Here is a 16,231-nt window from a genome sequence, read left to right as displayed (position 1 = left end):
GAGGCAGTAAAGTGGACTTGACAGTCACTGAGTTATCAGACGACTCATGTTATAGTCAAATGTAACAGTAAGTGAAGTTATACTGACGGGTGCAACAGAAGGTGACGGTGACATTTTGCCCTAGGGAAAAACTCACACAATCTGTGCATGACTCAAAGATCATGACCGCTTGTTCATACCAAAGAGAAATAACGTCAAACTCCGTGAGTGCCAAAAGTTCTCTTAAATCCCCCGTTCACTACGTGCCACTTATGAACAAATCTGTGTGCACTAGTGGTTCTTGCGTGAGTCCCATTGTGTTGTGCAGATTAAGAATACAGGGATCATGCTAGAAAACTGTGCACGGCTGCAGACTGCTGGCACCCAGCCAAGTATCCTACAGCGCTCAAGATTCTTTCTCCACTCACTTTTTTTTTCTTCCATCTCCCGTTTCTCCATATCAAACTGGTAATATCCTCCAGAGATTTTTTAGGCTGACGGGTGAATTTCTTCAATCCATATAATATATAGGTCCCTCATCTGTATAATGCAGACAGATGAGCAGGCAGACAGACAGGCCAAGACAGGGTTAATCCCTGATATGTCTGCTGCTGGTAGAATCCATTAACTCACTCGGGTATGGGGGACAGTGGACTGCTGGATTAAGGCTCACACTGAAGTCTGGGATCAAATGTCTTGATACATTTTGCCGTACTTGACTTTTCACTTGATGAATTGCAGCCATCTATCCAGTAAGGGTAAATGCATTTCTGCAACTGTTTTTCTTCTCCCTCTGCTTACAAATTCTTTTAACAATTTATTTTTCTTCTATCATCCTCATGCATCCCTCATGATAGTTTTCAGTTCACTGTGCTTGGTGGAGCTGCAAAAGCACATTATTCTTCTTCACATGTTGTCTCTGGTGGTGTTAGACCCAAGGCCTGCTGGCTATGCTGCTGACCTGGAACAATGGTGACATGATCAAAGCATGCAGTGGAGGTAGAGAAGACCTCTGACAAACATATCACAACTGTCTCCTGACGGCAGGTTCACACTATATGTTCATACAAACACAAAACCATAACTGTGGTCTGATTAAGTGAAGCCAAAATTACCATTTTAACATTTTTGTGACACCTAGCCATGGCTATGCAATCATCCATAGCTAACACTTTCTATATGCATGCTGTAAAATGACTACAGTGTATTAACTATACCTAGAAAGTGGACTATAAACAAAATAAAACAACAAAAACTTAATTTTTGAATACTGGAATACAGAGCAAAATTGAGCCAATGTTTTATACACTTTAGACATAAGAGTGACACACTTGAGGGTTGACACCAGAGTGTTGTTTGCTGCTGTAGCCCACTATTTTTTTCGGATAGTGTGTGCGTGTGTGTGAGTGTGTTTTATCACCAGATGGTCATGAAACCCCCCTCCCCACCTCTACAGTGTGCACAGATGCTTTAGACACAGCTCTGTGCAGCAACCTGGCCCTCACAGATCAGTTACTCTTAAATCATCAGCAGCAACATTATTCGCCATCCCTGTTGGCTGAGGTGGATCCTCACACCTGGCTCACTGTATCTGTGTGTGAAAATCACCTTCATGCAGCTCAGGATATTTTACAGGGCTTCTGCCATAATAACCCCCTTCCCTAGCCCCCTGTGGTGGGCACAGCGCCAGGCAGACAGATCAGCACTCCTGACCCAGCGTGGTCTGCAGGCAGCGGGGAGAGGGATGACTCAGCTGGCTGCCCTTGACGGTGGAGACCAGGGGGTATCTGGGGGATTAGGGGGGCTCTGAACCCCTACACAACCAGCAAAACAAGACACCAGCCAGACAGTTGCATGGGATCAATCAGTTCCTATTTGTGGGTGTGTTGCTGAAAAACAACAGTTGAACTGTATTCAGGAGCTGTATTCACCTCATCTGTGAGATCTACCTGTAGTGCTACATGAGAAGCCTTTCCCTTGAAGGAAGGTGTTAGGAATAACTGTGCATGTGATTGTGGGAAGTGAGTCTATCAGTAGTACTGTGTATGAGTTAAGATACGTCCAAGAATGTAACACAGACACAGTGAAGTGCATGTTTCCCTTGGTTTGTTGAGCTACAGCAGTCAGCAGAATGCTCCAGATAAGCTCAGGCTTCAGTCAAGTGGGTTTGAAAAGGGCTGTGAATGTGGTTCACTGTAATAAGGGAGTAAAGCAGCTGTCTTATGCAACATTACCATGAAGTCAGGCAATTATACTTCACTTGTTACTTGCTTAGTTGCTTACTTAATTAGCTGCTACAGGCCAGGCCAAAACCAGTTCAATCCATCAAAAAGAAAAGCGGCTGAAGGAGTGAACGACAGAATAGTCACATCTTATGTCTCTCTTTGTGCATGCACGATTTACATGAATCTATACTTTTTAAATCTCAGGGGGAACTCATTTTTAAATTGAGGTTAAATACCATAACACAGAAATATTCAAGAGGGTATTATTATTACCGCTTTGTATTTCTCTGTAATGAAGCACAGTGTAAACAATGACTGATATAATTCTTTCACATCTACACCTCATGATAAACTAAAGGCTTGGAAAAATAACTATAATCAACTAAGGAAATCGGAAGTGTTGGACAGCCACACTGACGACTAAACCACACTTCAGTCTCTGTTTATTTTGAGCAGGTAAATGGTAGGGATGGGACATGATTTTTTAAACTTTAAAAATCTGTTCATTTAGTAAAAATCAAAGAGTTAATGCAATTTTTTTCTCATTTCAAAAGTGGGGCGTCATAAAGCTGCTTGCTAGCCGCAATAAGTAACAGCAGAAGAAGAATGCTAACCGCATTATACAGCGACAGTCGCTGCAATTTGCTCCGTTTCTGAATCTTAAACCACTACAGATGTATTTCCCGAGACTGAGCATTGCTGTAAAATGTAAACACACACGCCACACTGCTGCGTCACAGAAACACTGGCGTTTGACTGAACACACTGGTGAAGAAGGCTGGCTCAGTCCTGGACCCTTTGGAGGTGGTGGCTGACGGGAGAATTATGGCCAATCTGTCTGTCTTTGATGAACATTTCTTTTCTATACATATTCTTGTTGAAATTCTTGTACTGAACACCTTCTTGTGAATTTCCCTGTTGTGGGACAAATAAAGGAGTATCTTATCTTATCTTATCTTAAAGATGAAGACGGACACTGTCAGTGCCCGTTACTAGCAGCACCTCGTCCTGCTGCTGGTTAACACGACTGCCACACAAACGGACTGTTGACTGGAAGGGTGTGTGTGTGTGCGTGGGGGGATTATTCGAATAATCTCTGAATAGATGCCAATGATTATCGAATAATATTTGGCATGAAATGCCCATTCCTGGTAAATGGGTGTCTGGTGATCAACGCAGCTCTAACCTAAACTAACAAACCCTGAAATTCTATGGTCAAAAGAAGAAGAACTCTGACAAAGTTGAAAGAGATCCCAGTCCTCCGGAAATGTCCAAATAAATGACTGGGAAACAAGCAGTGCCTAGCAACAGGGCCTCTCTAAGTGTGGAGAGGGGAAACATTTTGTGGAGTCTCTGTGATTGCAGATATCAGTGCCTCTGAATCCTAACTGGGCTTTAAAATGCCTTTTGATCCTAAAGAAAATCACAGAAAAATCTTTACCGACTTCACAAGGGAATGGAAAAACGTTTTTCACAACATATTTTAATTTATTCTAGTAGTACCCAGAAAGCCTGTGATGACTGCCATAGCTGAGTATTCGTGCTAAAGCTTGAGGTGCTCTTAATCTCAAACTTGGTTAAAAATATGAACCTGTCATCACTATGTGCTTTTTGGGGGCTTAGCAGTGGGAGCTAACCTAAATTCTCACAGCTTTGATAGCTGAAAGGAGTAGTGTAGCAAAGATGACAGCATAAAGAAAGAGAATATTAGAAGGACTGAATTTGAACTCAGAGAGGACTTACAGCGTACCTCTAATCATGTGTTACCAGACTGGTGTGATGTTTGGTAAGTCGGTCTATACCTCTAGATAGCAAGAGAAAATGTAAAGTAAACTGGCAAATGAGCCACAATCATTTGACGTGAATTTTAGCATAAGTATGAATGGAGACGTATGAAGTAACAATGTGATGTTTAAATAACCCCCTAATGTTTTTTTGTTCTGATAAATAAAAATTTTAAAGAAATTGATTTGGTGACCAGTTTTTTGCAGTGAACACTGACACACATTTGGTGCCTCAGAAACAGGCAGGCTGAAAAAACAGAGGAAGAGCCTGCAGATAAGCACATGAGTATCCACAAAAAGCTGTCAGCCTGGAGCTACCCACCATCCTCTTCAGGATGTACACTCAGCATCACCAGCGTGACAAAGGATGAGTGTGTAGTGGCCTGCTTTCAATAGTAAATCACAGTGACATCATCACGACTGAGCCTTGCTCTCAACTGAGCCATTTGGTTGAACCATAATTGGTCAACCATGCTTATCAACATTGTGCATTCATGAACGGTTCAAAAGCTGAAACCTTTGGTCCATAAGTCCATTTAATTTTTTTATTTTATGTCTCAAATCTGAAGCAGGATCATCAGCTTAAAATCCACTGCCTTCCTTATATATGGAAGTAAACGAAGAAGATATATCAGCACTATGCTATGCTTGTCTGACCTACAAGGTCACACAATCCTCAGAAGCCAGACAAGAAAACACGCCGAGTTGGAAATGCTTGAAAAAACTTCTTGTTCCTTAGCTTCTGACTTGGGGAGGTGATTCAGCAGCTTATAAACTAACTTAGCGTGAAAACTAGATCAAAAGAAAGGCTTCTCTGTTATAATGTAGAACAGCAAGAATACTCAAACGCTTACAGGAATTGGTCGTTTCAGTTATTTGGGCAGACAGCTGTTACTTATCAGTAAGCACATAGAACTCTGTTAGGACCGTTTGGTTACAGTGTGACTCAGCACAGGCCACCCTGAGCACTAACATGGGGCTGGGTCACTCAAACTCAAGACAGACTTTGAAAATACTTTTTAAAAAATCATTTTTGAAAAGACAGAGATGACGTAATGACTATTGTGCTGATGCTTTATATGTAAATATTTTAGTTTTCTTTTTCTGTAAATGCAAAAGAATGACTTTGCACCAATTCTAACCTTTTGTCAGCAGGTCTTATGTAATATTACAACATTTTCCTTTGAAAATGTGTGTAAGTACAGAATAATGGCCAGGGTTAGGACATTTTGAATCCAATACTGGAGACAAACAACCTCTGCTCTCAGGAGATACAAACAGACAAAGCAGCATCTTGGCAGAAAGCCATCAGCAGACAGTGACCACAAGGCTGAGCTCACACTGCTGCCTGGTCACAACCCAAAATACACTGCATCAATTATGTATTGGTTATCTGTTATATTTAGCTTCAATATTGCTGAGGACCAGAATAAAATATCTAACAAATAAATAAATAAAAAGATAGGGCTTTTCTCAGGACAATATCACATTTCTGCACATGAAGCTTTTAGCTATACAGTATACATATCATTAGACCAATAAGCTTATTGACAAGTATTTATCAGGAACATAATTGATGACTCTCCAACTGTTGAGTTATTTTTATTTATTTTCAATATTTCATTTGTTGGTTCATAATGTTTCTTAAAACATGATGAAGTATTATTGATTTGTGTTAGTTGTGACCCCATTCATATTTGCTCTACACTTTGGAAGTTGCAAATCATACCTATTCATAAACTATTAGGGATGCACGGGTCTGATCCTGGTGTAGGATATAAGTCGAAAACTGACTCAAAAAGCTAGATCCATTATCAGAGAAGAAGGGCCAATCCATGGGCTGATGCATGGAGCCAATATCTTCAACTCAGTTCAATGCTATTCTGTGTTTTCAAATTCCTACTATGTCATCCCCGCGACATGATTGGCTGTTCAATGCTTCTTCTTCTTCTGTCAAATGTTTTTGCGGCAACTAGCGTTTAAAGCCTCGGGTCCACAGGATGAGTGGCGTTACGGTACGCGCTGCGCACTGTCAATGTGAAAGTCAATGCTCTAGGGTCCACAGGGCGCGCCGCGGCGCGTCTCAGCTCTGTCTCAGGAGCGTGCCCCCGCGCCGCGCCGCTCCGCCAGATATACGCTTCAAGTCTATTTTCGACGGAGCCCGCATCCAGCACGCGTCAATATGCACAACAAAGAACAACCTGGACAGAAAGTCAGGCACGAGGATCGCATGCAACATCCGCCAATCTCAAAATAAAACATCACATACGGACTCCTGACCATTTAAAGATCGTATAGATCAGAAATACTCATCGATTATGGATGTAAGCTACAAACAGCCACATGTCAGTGATCCATGTCGACTACAACAGGCCTTTAAGATGATAACTGTGTCAGAAGGTAACAGGACAACAAAATAGAGCTGAATTATTATTATTAAACTCTCTGTTAAACTGTTAAGTTTAGTTTTTGCAGGTTTAGAACCTGCAAAAACGAAAAATAACAGTTCTGCAGCATACTCAGCGATGATAGAAGCACAAAAGTAATGGAATGCTGTCCAAATGAGCAGAAATTCAACCACAGAAAGGCTCTGTGACCTGTTGTTTGTATGTGGTTCTCTCTTTTATATTTATATCAAGAAAAATTATATCACGATAATTATCGTTATCGAATTACTGCCCAGCCCTAATTGTAAGGTAGAAAACCACAGAAGTACTTTGGACTGCAGCTCGTATTTCTGTAAACCTAAAAAGCCTGCACCTCTTACCTAAAAAAATATATTATCAAAAAGTGTATTAACAATTTTCAAAGTCAGTAATAGAGCTATATGACTTAACAAGAAGCAACCATCCATCTCACACTGTACTTTGAGTTAAACTCAATTCAGCCAAGTTCATTCTGTGACTTCAGGTCCGGGTCTTAAGTAGGAACCCCTTGGCCCAAGCCTCCTCCTTCAGTCTCTGGTGGCCCACAAACTCCATGTCTGAGCTATTCCAGGAATGCATGTCACTAAGTGGGTCATAATCTCAGGGGAAATCAGCAGCTTATGTAGGACATGCTGACTTATTCATTGAAGGAAATATGTTTCTGTCTCTTGAATTCATAAGATATTTGATGTTTGGTTAAAATGACCAGATTCGAGACCGGGCTATTGTTTGAAACAATTTCAAATTGATGATCGCCATGTGGTCCAGTTCTCATTGAGAACCTGTGGGGCACTTACTCTGTATACTAAAATACAAGAATAAACCTCCTTGGGGGTTTCAGCAGTGTGATAAAGACATAACATTATTACACAGTGTGCACAGCCTTGGCTTCAAAAGGCATTAGCAAGCTTTACAATCTAAAAAATGACAGAAAGAAGCAGTAGCTTTTCATGAAGTTCTAATTTCTTCAGTAGCTAATGCACATTATAGCTAAAAAATAATAAAAATTACATCCACTCTTATGTATAGAAAACACAACAATAGAAGCTGCAAGAACTGCTGTGTTGCTTAGTAATACTGACTTTGATGTGAAAGCTTTATATAATTAATATTCCCTGTAATGTCATATCTTCATAATTATAAACCAACAGCAACCTTTAGCCAAGCCAGCTGTTTCACAGAAACATCCCGCCAATCTTATCTCCATGGAAAGTACACAGAGACGTCTAGCAATGTATTCTCTAAAGAATAATCTCCTCTTAATTCCCTTAACTGGCTGATGTATTACTCAAACTTTGCCTGGAAAAATGTGAAAACTAAATTGCTTCATTAGATTTCCAGCTGGTGAGAGCAGTGACAGCCGTTACGAATAACTAGAAAGTAGCAGTGACTATTTCATGCTCAGTCTGGTTTGATTTTGGAGGCCATGAAAATAAACTTCTAATGGTTAGACATTAGTATCATGATCTGGCTCCAACATGGATATTTCTGAGATTGTGAATTCAATAAGGCACAGGAATTTCAGTCTGGCTTTTCAGCTCTTAACAGCAACATAATTCTTTCAGGATTAAACCTCAGTGAGAATTTTGCAGTCCACAGAAGTTGTACTTCTCTGCCAGGACCTGCAGCTCCCACGTAACATCAAGTTATTTATGACGCAGTATGTCAATAAAGTTGTGAGAAGCGGATCGGGGGGGCCACAACAAGTGGGCAAGATTGGCAACAGATAATGACTCAGCAACACTTCATAAAACTTGTTAATTGTACTTACATATATGAGGCCGGAGTAGTAGCGGTCTTTAAGGTTGTGAAGCACAGAGGCTTCGTTGAGGCAGGTTAGTTCAGCCATGTCTTCTACTTTGCTGAACTTTGGTGGGTTCATCTTCTGGATGTCATCCTTGTTGACTACTGCCTTCTTCCCGTTCTCTGCTAGCTCCACTACCACCTCATCTCCACGTTCCTCACGAATACCGGCAGCCTCGAAGCCGTGGCGCTCTGATGGGATCCATACTAGCCTCTTGGCTGTCCAGTCCGCCTGAGCGGCTGGGTTGTAGATCACGGCGCGGTCCACAAAGAGGTACCGCTCCGGGTCCTCCTGCCCACTCCTCTGTGACATTGCCGCTGGAAACCAGAAGCAGCACACACTAGGCTACCTGTAGGATGTAAAAAAAAGGTATCATATTTATTGAACTTGGTAATAACATTATCAGTGACTCTGTTCTATTCAAGCAACCCACTTATCCATGACAGTGAGTCACATATATTACGAGGGCCCTGAAACTGAAGCAGCAAAACGAAATCTCAATAATTTCTCAAAAGTGCAGCAATAAAAATGAACTGAAATCTATTAAAGTCATCTACACCTCAGGTGTGCATTTCATTAATGAATAACTGGTTATCTCTTTCTACACTTGCAATGCTGCATAAGTGTATCTATGCTCACCCTGATCAAACATCTAGCACCACAAAGGTCAGTAAAATACAAGATGCTTTCAAGCTGAGCTGACATGAAATAAATGCACAAAATTGTGATAAATAACATGCAAACATAGTCTTTTGACATATTTTGGCTGTGGTTCATGATGTATGATGTTTTTTTCTGCCAGGGGCAAGTTATCCTTCTGTCTTATATACACATGAAGATCAGCTGAGCAGACAAAGTGTTTGGGAGTTGATTTAAGCAGTATCATGGCCTTCTTTTGCATGAAACTTGCATGAGTAAAAAAAAAAGACCTGCAGGATAGCTGACGTACAATATAAGATGAAAGAGACCTGAGTAGTGCTCAATTGGTTGAAAAATGCCTCTATTGCTCTTATAGTGGACTAGAAGAATAGTCTGTCTAAACTGTGAACAATTAAATAACAGTAGTCTCATGTTGAAAACTCCTGGTTTTAACATCTTTTTTCAGACAGGACGTTAGGTGCGGCTGCAAGTCACCATATTAAGGTGCTTAGCTTGTTTTTCTTGGAGTCCCTCAAGGTACTGAACTAGGCTACATAACAATGGTAGCAATAATTTCCAAAGAGACTGATGTCACATAATAATAATAATACTAAAAATTAAACACTCACAAATAAATCAACATGCTAGGAACTAACTGTGTGTGTTTCTCAATTTTCTACTTTGACCATGTGTTATAATCAGAGACTGTATGAAACATGGACACAGTCTCAGTGATGTCACCCACTGGTTTCTGAAGTAGAGTTTTGAAGCTTATTAACAGTGGTTGCCATATTGAAAATACTAGTGGTGCAACCGATCATCGTTGATCCGTGATCCGTACGGATGCCTCTCCACGGTTCGGCACAGACGTGGTCGGCGGATCGGTGCCAGCCTGTCAGTCGTACCAGTCATCGTGGGTGTGTACTGTATGTGGCTTCCTGAGCCAGCCTAAAGTGGACACTGCAGTTTTTGAAAATTTCTTCAGACCTGAAGTTGCAACTTGGCTATATATTGGAGGAGCTGGGCTTAAAAACTCTACAAGTTTTGGCTTCATTTGGAGTAGCTGTTGTGCCGTCCATGATTTTATGCTGTCTATGGTATCAGTTAGGAAAAACTGGTATTGGTTTCATTATAAAGAGAAACAGAAAGGAATTACTAAACTCAAACTGACAAAAGGAATAACAATCCAATGTTTCCATTAAGAAGTCATGCTAGCCAATTGACAACACAACAAGGGAAATAAGGAGTAGTTACCCTGGTATAGCTGACACAGCAAAATCCCAGACTGTTGATGAGCATGTTTTTACATTACAGGTTAGCCATCGATGTAACCAAGCTGGAGTCAATGCATCTGATGGTAAAGTGCTTTAAAGATGATGCAGCTTCTCTAATGGTGCTGATAATAGTGTTGTAATGTCACTCCAAAGAGAGCTTTTAACCACTTGAATTCTCCCTGAAATACCATAAAAAATGAGGAGTATGGCTTTATAAAGCCCACAGCATTCATTTCTTGTGTTTGCCTAGATACCGGTTTGTAATATATTACAGTTGAACTGGGGAGTGTCACAGCTTATCACAGTCATCCATGATGGTAGCTGCCTGCCTGTCATAACTCAGCAGGGACTGGTGATGACTAATCTTTCATTAATGTACAAACTGCAGGAATTTTGCTCAACTAAAAGCATCATACTCACTCTGTGTGTCTACAGTAAGTGGATGCATGTGCAGAAAAAGAATAGAGGAGCATACAATAAAACAAGACTAATATCTCAACCAGCATTGACAGCAGAGATTAAAATCATTACCACTACATAGGATGGACTTAAAGCACTACTGCAGTTTCTTTTCAGTGCATCTTTTGGTGGCATGCTATTTTTAAACAAATTGGAGAAATTGAAACAAATAAAAATAATGCAGTGTACCATCTGCATTCTGCATTTTTTTCCCAGAAGGACTAATGTTGCAGCTTCAAGCCCTTTACACCCCCATCGCCAACCCACACGTTCACTTACTTCACCATTTAAAGCACTTCATTTGCCAAGTGAAAATGGACTGTTGCATAATAAAAATAATGTGGAAATCTTTTGTTTTCTGAAACACAAATAAAAAGTTATATACAGTCAAAGCAAAACAGTGGAATGGCTTCCCAACTTATACAAATACAAACTGGAAGGATACTTAAATAACTTATATGTTTACATAAAAAGCATTTTCTGGTTTCAGCCTGTCAGTAGCAGGGATTTGCTTCCTTTCTTTGTGTTACTGAATGTAATATTGAATAAGTCCTTTGAAAAAGCTGCCTTGCATTTCTTGTATTTTTCGCTTTTAGAATAGAATAGAATGCCTTTACTATCATTGCGTGATTTCTCTGGTAGAATGATTAATCAATAATATAAACAGTCCCCTAATCCAAGTCTACATTAAATAAATAATGAATGTTTTGTATGCTCACCCTTCTATTCCATAAAGGCTTCAATCACCCAAGCATGTATAAATCAGGAGTCACTTTGGAGCACTTGATGCACACAACAGCCGATGCACTGACCAGCCTGAATGTTTGCCATGACAGAGAGCTTGTTCCTTATTAATCGGAGACTAAATCAGCTGATGAGTGCTCAAATATATCAAACCTACAATATAGTCCCATGCTTAAATCAGACGCTGGTTTGAAAACGAATCTGGGTCAGGTCAAGGGATGCGGGATCAGTGTGGCCGCTGGCTTCACTGCACTGCTTACTCCATCCCCTAACTCCAAGCTGGAAAACACTAACTTTCATCCTACATTCAGCTCTTTATCACACGGATACACGACACGATACACCTCTGGTATAATAATTTAACAAATGAAGGTCAATAAAGTACGGTTAGCGGTGAGAATAGCTCGTCGTGCACAGATATACCGTTACACTGCCTGGGCCAAACAGCTGCAGAGGCTAGGTTAGCTCGCTCGTGTTAGCTCAAAGTTGTGGCGTGCTGTGCTCCATGTCCCACCCGCCTGTGGAGATGCTGGAAAGGATTCCACAGCTCTGATTGATCAACTCAAAAAACACCAATGTAAGTCTATACTGGCACGTCTGTATTTCTCAGCAAGTACAATGTGAACAGAATAACCAAAGAATTCTAACTTCAATGCAAATGAGACTTTGGGGATGGACAGAGCAGCCTCCTCAGGCAAAACCCCATCATGGGTGTGGGTGGCTCGAAGACGTCTGGGTGGGGATAAACAGCAAGCGGGCATTGACCACACCGTTTCACACCAGCTACTAGATTACATTTTTTAAACATAACCCAAGTGCAGAATACAGATTCAATAGATACCATCCTGGTATAAGTAGCACGCTGGCTGTGTGGCGCCGGCTAACAGAGCTGATGGTCCTCCATCATTGAAAAGTCATGGCACAATAATCCGCTAGCTAACGGTTACAGTTGCTAACCACTTACATCCTCACTAAAACGACCTGCGCCGGCTTCTCTGTTCAACTTACCTCGAAAAGTGAATGAAGTACCCTTCCCAAGCGTTTAATTACGTCCAGAAGGTCAATGTAATAATCATAAAACGTCTGCTGAAATAGTCCCTTCTTTCGCCCGCTCTCTCATCAGTGGTACTCCCCCACCATCCAACACCCTCTCAACCGAACTTTCTCGCCGGCCAGGCAGGGAGGATGCGCCTCACCGTCGCACTATTTCCCAAGGCAACGCCCACAACACAAATCTGGAATGTGATTGGCTGTCAAAGTCTGATGCTCGGGCGTGATTGGTCCAGGATAATTTCTATCCCTAAACTTTGATAGTTGACGGATGTCACCCCAACATTATCTACACTTGCACAATGATGGACGCAAACGTGGCCTTACATGGCTTCAGTATGTAACTGATAACTAACCGTCAAGGCTTTTGTACCACTCGTGTAGGTGTGTATGTCTATTTATGTAAGTATACAGTTCTCTTAATGTCTAATTATGAAAGAAGAGGACTGAGTTGGGTTTGAAGAGAGGAGAAAATGTTATATTTTTTGACTGTACCTTTTGTAATGTACCTTTTTTTTCTGAAAATAAAAAAGTTGAAACAAAAAGACTTTTGTACAATGGGGACATGTCTATATCCACCAGTTTCATTTGTATATGTCATAGACATTGATTTCGACAACTGTTGACACTAACCCTAATTGTAGGTGAGACTGGGGACGTTTGAAAGTGACACCTTTTGCTTTCCAAAATGAATGGGAGAATTTGAGCTTTACCAACTACATTTAATGGATGAAAGAATAAACACACAACAAATTAGTTGTTATATATTGCTTTTTTTTGTAAACACGTTTTTCTAAAAAAAACCCAATATATAACAAAACATTGTTTCACTTTTATTGTATAATATAATTTGTGTCCATATAATTATGTACCAATCGTTAAGATACAATCGTTTTTTCTACTTATGATGATGATAATAATTTCATTTACATAGCACTTTTGAAGAACAGGGTTCACAGCATGCTTTCCAAAGAAACACGAACAAACAGATCATTCAAAAATAACAATATAATAAAAACAAAATAGAAATAACACTAGAGCACAGGAAATGTACACAACAGTTTAAAATATATATGAAAAATGGGATTTGAGTTGTTTTTTGACAACTGTCAACTAAGTCCACAGATCTTAAACTTCGTGGCAGAGAATTCCAGAGTGTTGGAGATGGAACTTCAACAGATGAAACTCTGATCAGAAGACCTCAGAGACCTGCTTGGATTAAAAGGCTGTCATAGCTTTTTGATATTGACAGGTGCCTATCCATGCAGGGCTTTAAAAGTAAATAAGAATATTAAAATGACTTCTAAAGTTTATGAGAAGCCAGTGTAAAGATGACGAATATGTTGTTATACGAGACCTTTTGGAAGATTTGATAAGAAGTCTGGCTGCATGTTTGGAACTAATTGTGATTGATTTGGGGATTTTTTACTGAGACAAGTGAAAAGTGAACTACAGTAATCAGACTGGGAGGAAATGAATGCATGTGTGATCATTTCCAACTGAGCTGTGGATACAGTCGGCCAAAGTGTAGCAATTATGCCCTGCTTAGAATATATGCCCACTTAAAATCAAAATAAGATGTAGCAGATACTTCTCTAGCACCAAAAACCAAGGCATTTATGTTTTTCAAACAGATGTTTGGGAAAAAAACAGTTTTTCATAACCCACACTACCAGATTACAGACCTCTGTTCTTAATATCATTATACTAAATTTATATAACACATACATCATATATTCACACACACATCTACACACATACACAAAACGTAAACCACAGGTGTGGCACAGGCACACCACATAAATACACCACAAGCAAAGAAGCTTATCTTATTTTAATGTTGGGTCTTTGTAAATGATATAACAAAGAGCCCGTCTAGACTGTACTGTATCTGTATGTGTGGTGTTGACATAGTATTGGTGTTGGATTGGCTCTTTATAAATTAATATTGATTCACTGAAGACTGATACCACATGTACACACATACACCACATATAAACCATACATTAACACATGTACACACAAACACCACACATACACAACACACACATTCACAACAGGTACACCCCATGACAGAATCATCACATGTACACAACATATTAACACGAACAACAAGGTTCACTTCACTAACACATGTTCACCACGTGGCACCATATAACACATGTACACTACAGGTGAACTGCATATACATACAAACATCACATTTCCACACATCCACACATATTGCAATACACATACAGCACACATTTCATTGTTTTATTTATCACACGAACAGTTTTGTGGAGGAAAACTGATATTGTTGATATTTAAGCGCAAAAACAAGCCCCTCAGATCACATTTCAGATTAGAAAACTTTAATATACTGCTGTGGAGAAACTCATTTGCCACTAATTTGACATAATTCATCGCATTTTCTGAACATGCCTATAAATTAATTCAATGGTAATTCAAAGCTTTGGTTTTCAGACTGGCAATTTTTTTTGTGTGTTGAAGTTGTGCCCTCTGCTGCTCAAAGACAGGCATTACTGCTGCAGACCATGTGCTTCCATGTAGCATGCTGCACAGGAAAATTAAAATGATCTTTCATTCAATGCTAAATAAAAAAAAAAAGATGGGGGAAAAACTCAATTTCAGCATAAACTGTTGTTATTGGAAGAGTTTTCTGTTTTAGTTCTTAAGACTGTTACACTCTTGTATTGCTTTGTATTATTTCACTGGTTGACATTTTTCCAGACGTCACAAAACTGTTTCTGGAGTCACCAGCAGCTTCATAGAATTCTTATCTGACATAGACTTAAAAGACCTGTGGTCAGACATTCATGTGTAAAATTGATGTAATTTCCTCTTAATGCAGTTTTAAAATAATCTCTACTGTCTTTTAGAAATGTTTATTTCTGAATTACGAACAGTTCCTACTTCCATATAAATACTTGGACTGTGTTTATGAAGCTTTTTCTCTAGTCTCCTGACCACTCAAAGTACTTTTATATTACATGTCATATTCACCCATTCACAACACATTCACACTGATAGTAGAGGCTGCTATGTATCCATCAATCTTTATTTGTATAGCACCAAATCACATCAAACATTATCTCAAGACGCTTTTACAAACATAGCAGGTCTAGACAATACTCTATCTTCAATTATTAACAAAGACCCAACATCAAGACAGGACACAATCCAGTCCCCTCTTACTGACAGGACTCAATCTTATCTCATCTTAATCCACTAAGCATTGCACCTTGCAGGATCCCAGTGTGTCAGTGTGCCAGTTCCCCCGACAGTCTACGCCTATAGCAGCATAACTAAGAGCTGGTCAAAGCCTGAGCCAGCTCTAACTATAAGCTTTATCAAAAAGGAACACTTTAAGCCTAATCTTAAAAGTAGAGAGGGTGTCTGCCATCTACCAGTCAGGTGTCTGCCAGACCCTGACTGGTAGATAATTCCAGAGGGGCAGGGCCTGAAAACTGAAGGTTCTACCTCCCAATACTACTTTTACAGACTTTAGGTAGGACAAGCCTGCATGCTGGGAGCGTACCGTTCTAGAGGGGTAATAAATCACCATCAGTATTAAATAACCCTTTTCACACACCGATGGCATAGCCATGGGGAGCAGTTTGGGTGTATTGCCCAAGGACACTTCGGTATGTGGATAGCAGGACCTAGGATCGAATCCCCAACCTTCTGAATAAGAGTTGACTGACTATCACTGAGCCACAGCCATCCTCCGTTTGTGTGGAGCCCTTTAAAGGGAAGAGTGCTGTCATCTAGAAAATCAAAGTTTGGATTAATACAAGGAATTCCTTTTTCAATTATTTACCACCTTTCTGCTGAAAATTCAAAA

The 16,231-nt window shown here is 40.1% G+C and overlaps 2 protein-coding genes across 5 annotated transcripts in view; one reads left to right on the top strand and one right to left on the bottom strand.

Moving 5' to 3' along the window:
* LOC117815666 (myosin-10) overlaps nt 1-12,513 on the bottom strand; it is a 63,221-nt gene extending 50,708 nt beyond the window's left edge. For 3 of the 4 annotated variants that reach the window (XM_034687513.1, XM_034687516.1, XM_034687517.1), the window contains exons 1-2: nt 12,343-12,513; nt 8,186-8,567 (exon numbers count right to left, since the gene is read on the bottom strand). In XM_034687513.1, coding sequence (XP_034543404.1) covers nt 8,186-8,530 — 345 coding nt within the window. In that variant the 5' untranslated portion in view covers nt 8,531-8,567; nt 12,343-12,513. Of the gene's footprint in view, nt 1-8,185; nt 8,568-12,342 lie in introns of those variants that run through there. The other variant, XM_034687512.1, reaches the window with a different exon arrangement.
* The window catches only part of cygb2 (cytoglobin 2), a 32,025-nt gene continuing 27,675 nt past the window's right edge, over nt 11,882-16,231 (top strand). The window contains exon 1 of the mRNA XM_034687518.1: nt 11,882-11,911. The gene's annotated coding sequence lies outside the window, so the exon portion shown is untranslated. The remainder of the gene's footprint in view (nt 11,912-16,231) is intronic.

The sequence above is a fragment of the Notolabrus celidotus genome, chromosome 7, assembly GCF_009762535.1.
Source record: "Notolabrus celidotus isolate fNotCel1 chromosome 7, fNotCel1.pri, whole genome shotgun sequence".
NCBI lineage: Eukaryota > Metazoa > Chordata > Actinopteri > Labriformes > Labridae > Notolabrus > Notolabrus celidotus.
Note: the sequence above shows the minus strand (reverse complement) of the source record. Positions and strands in the feature narration are given on the sequence as shown.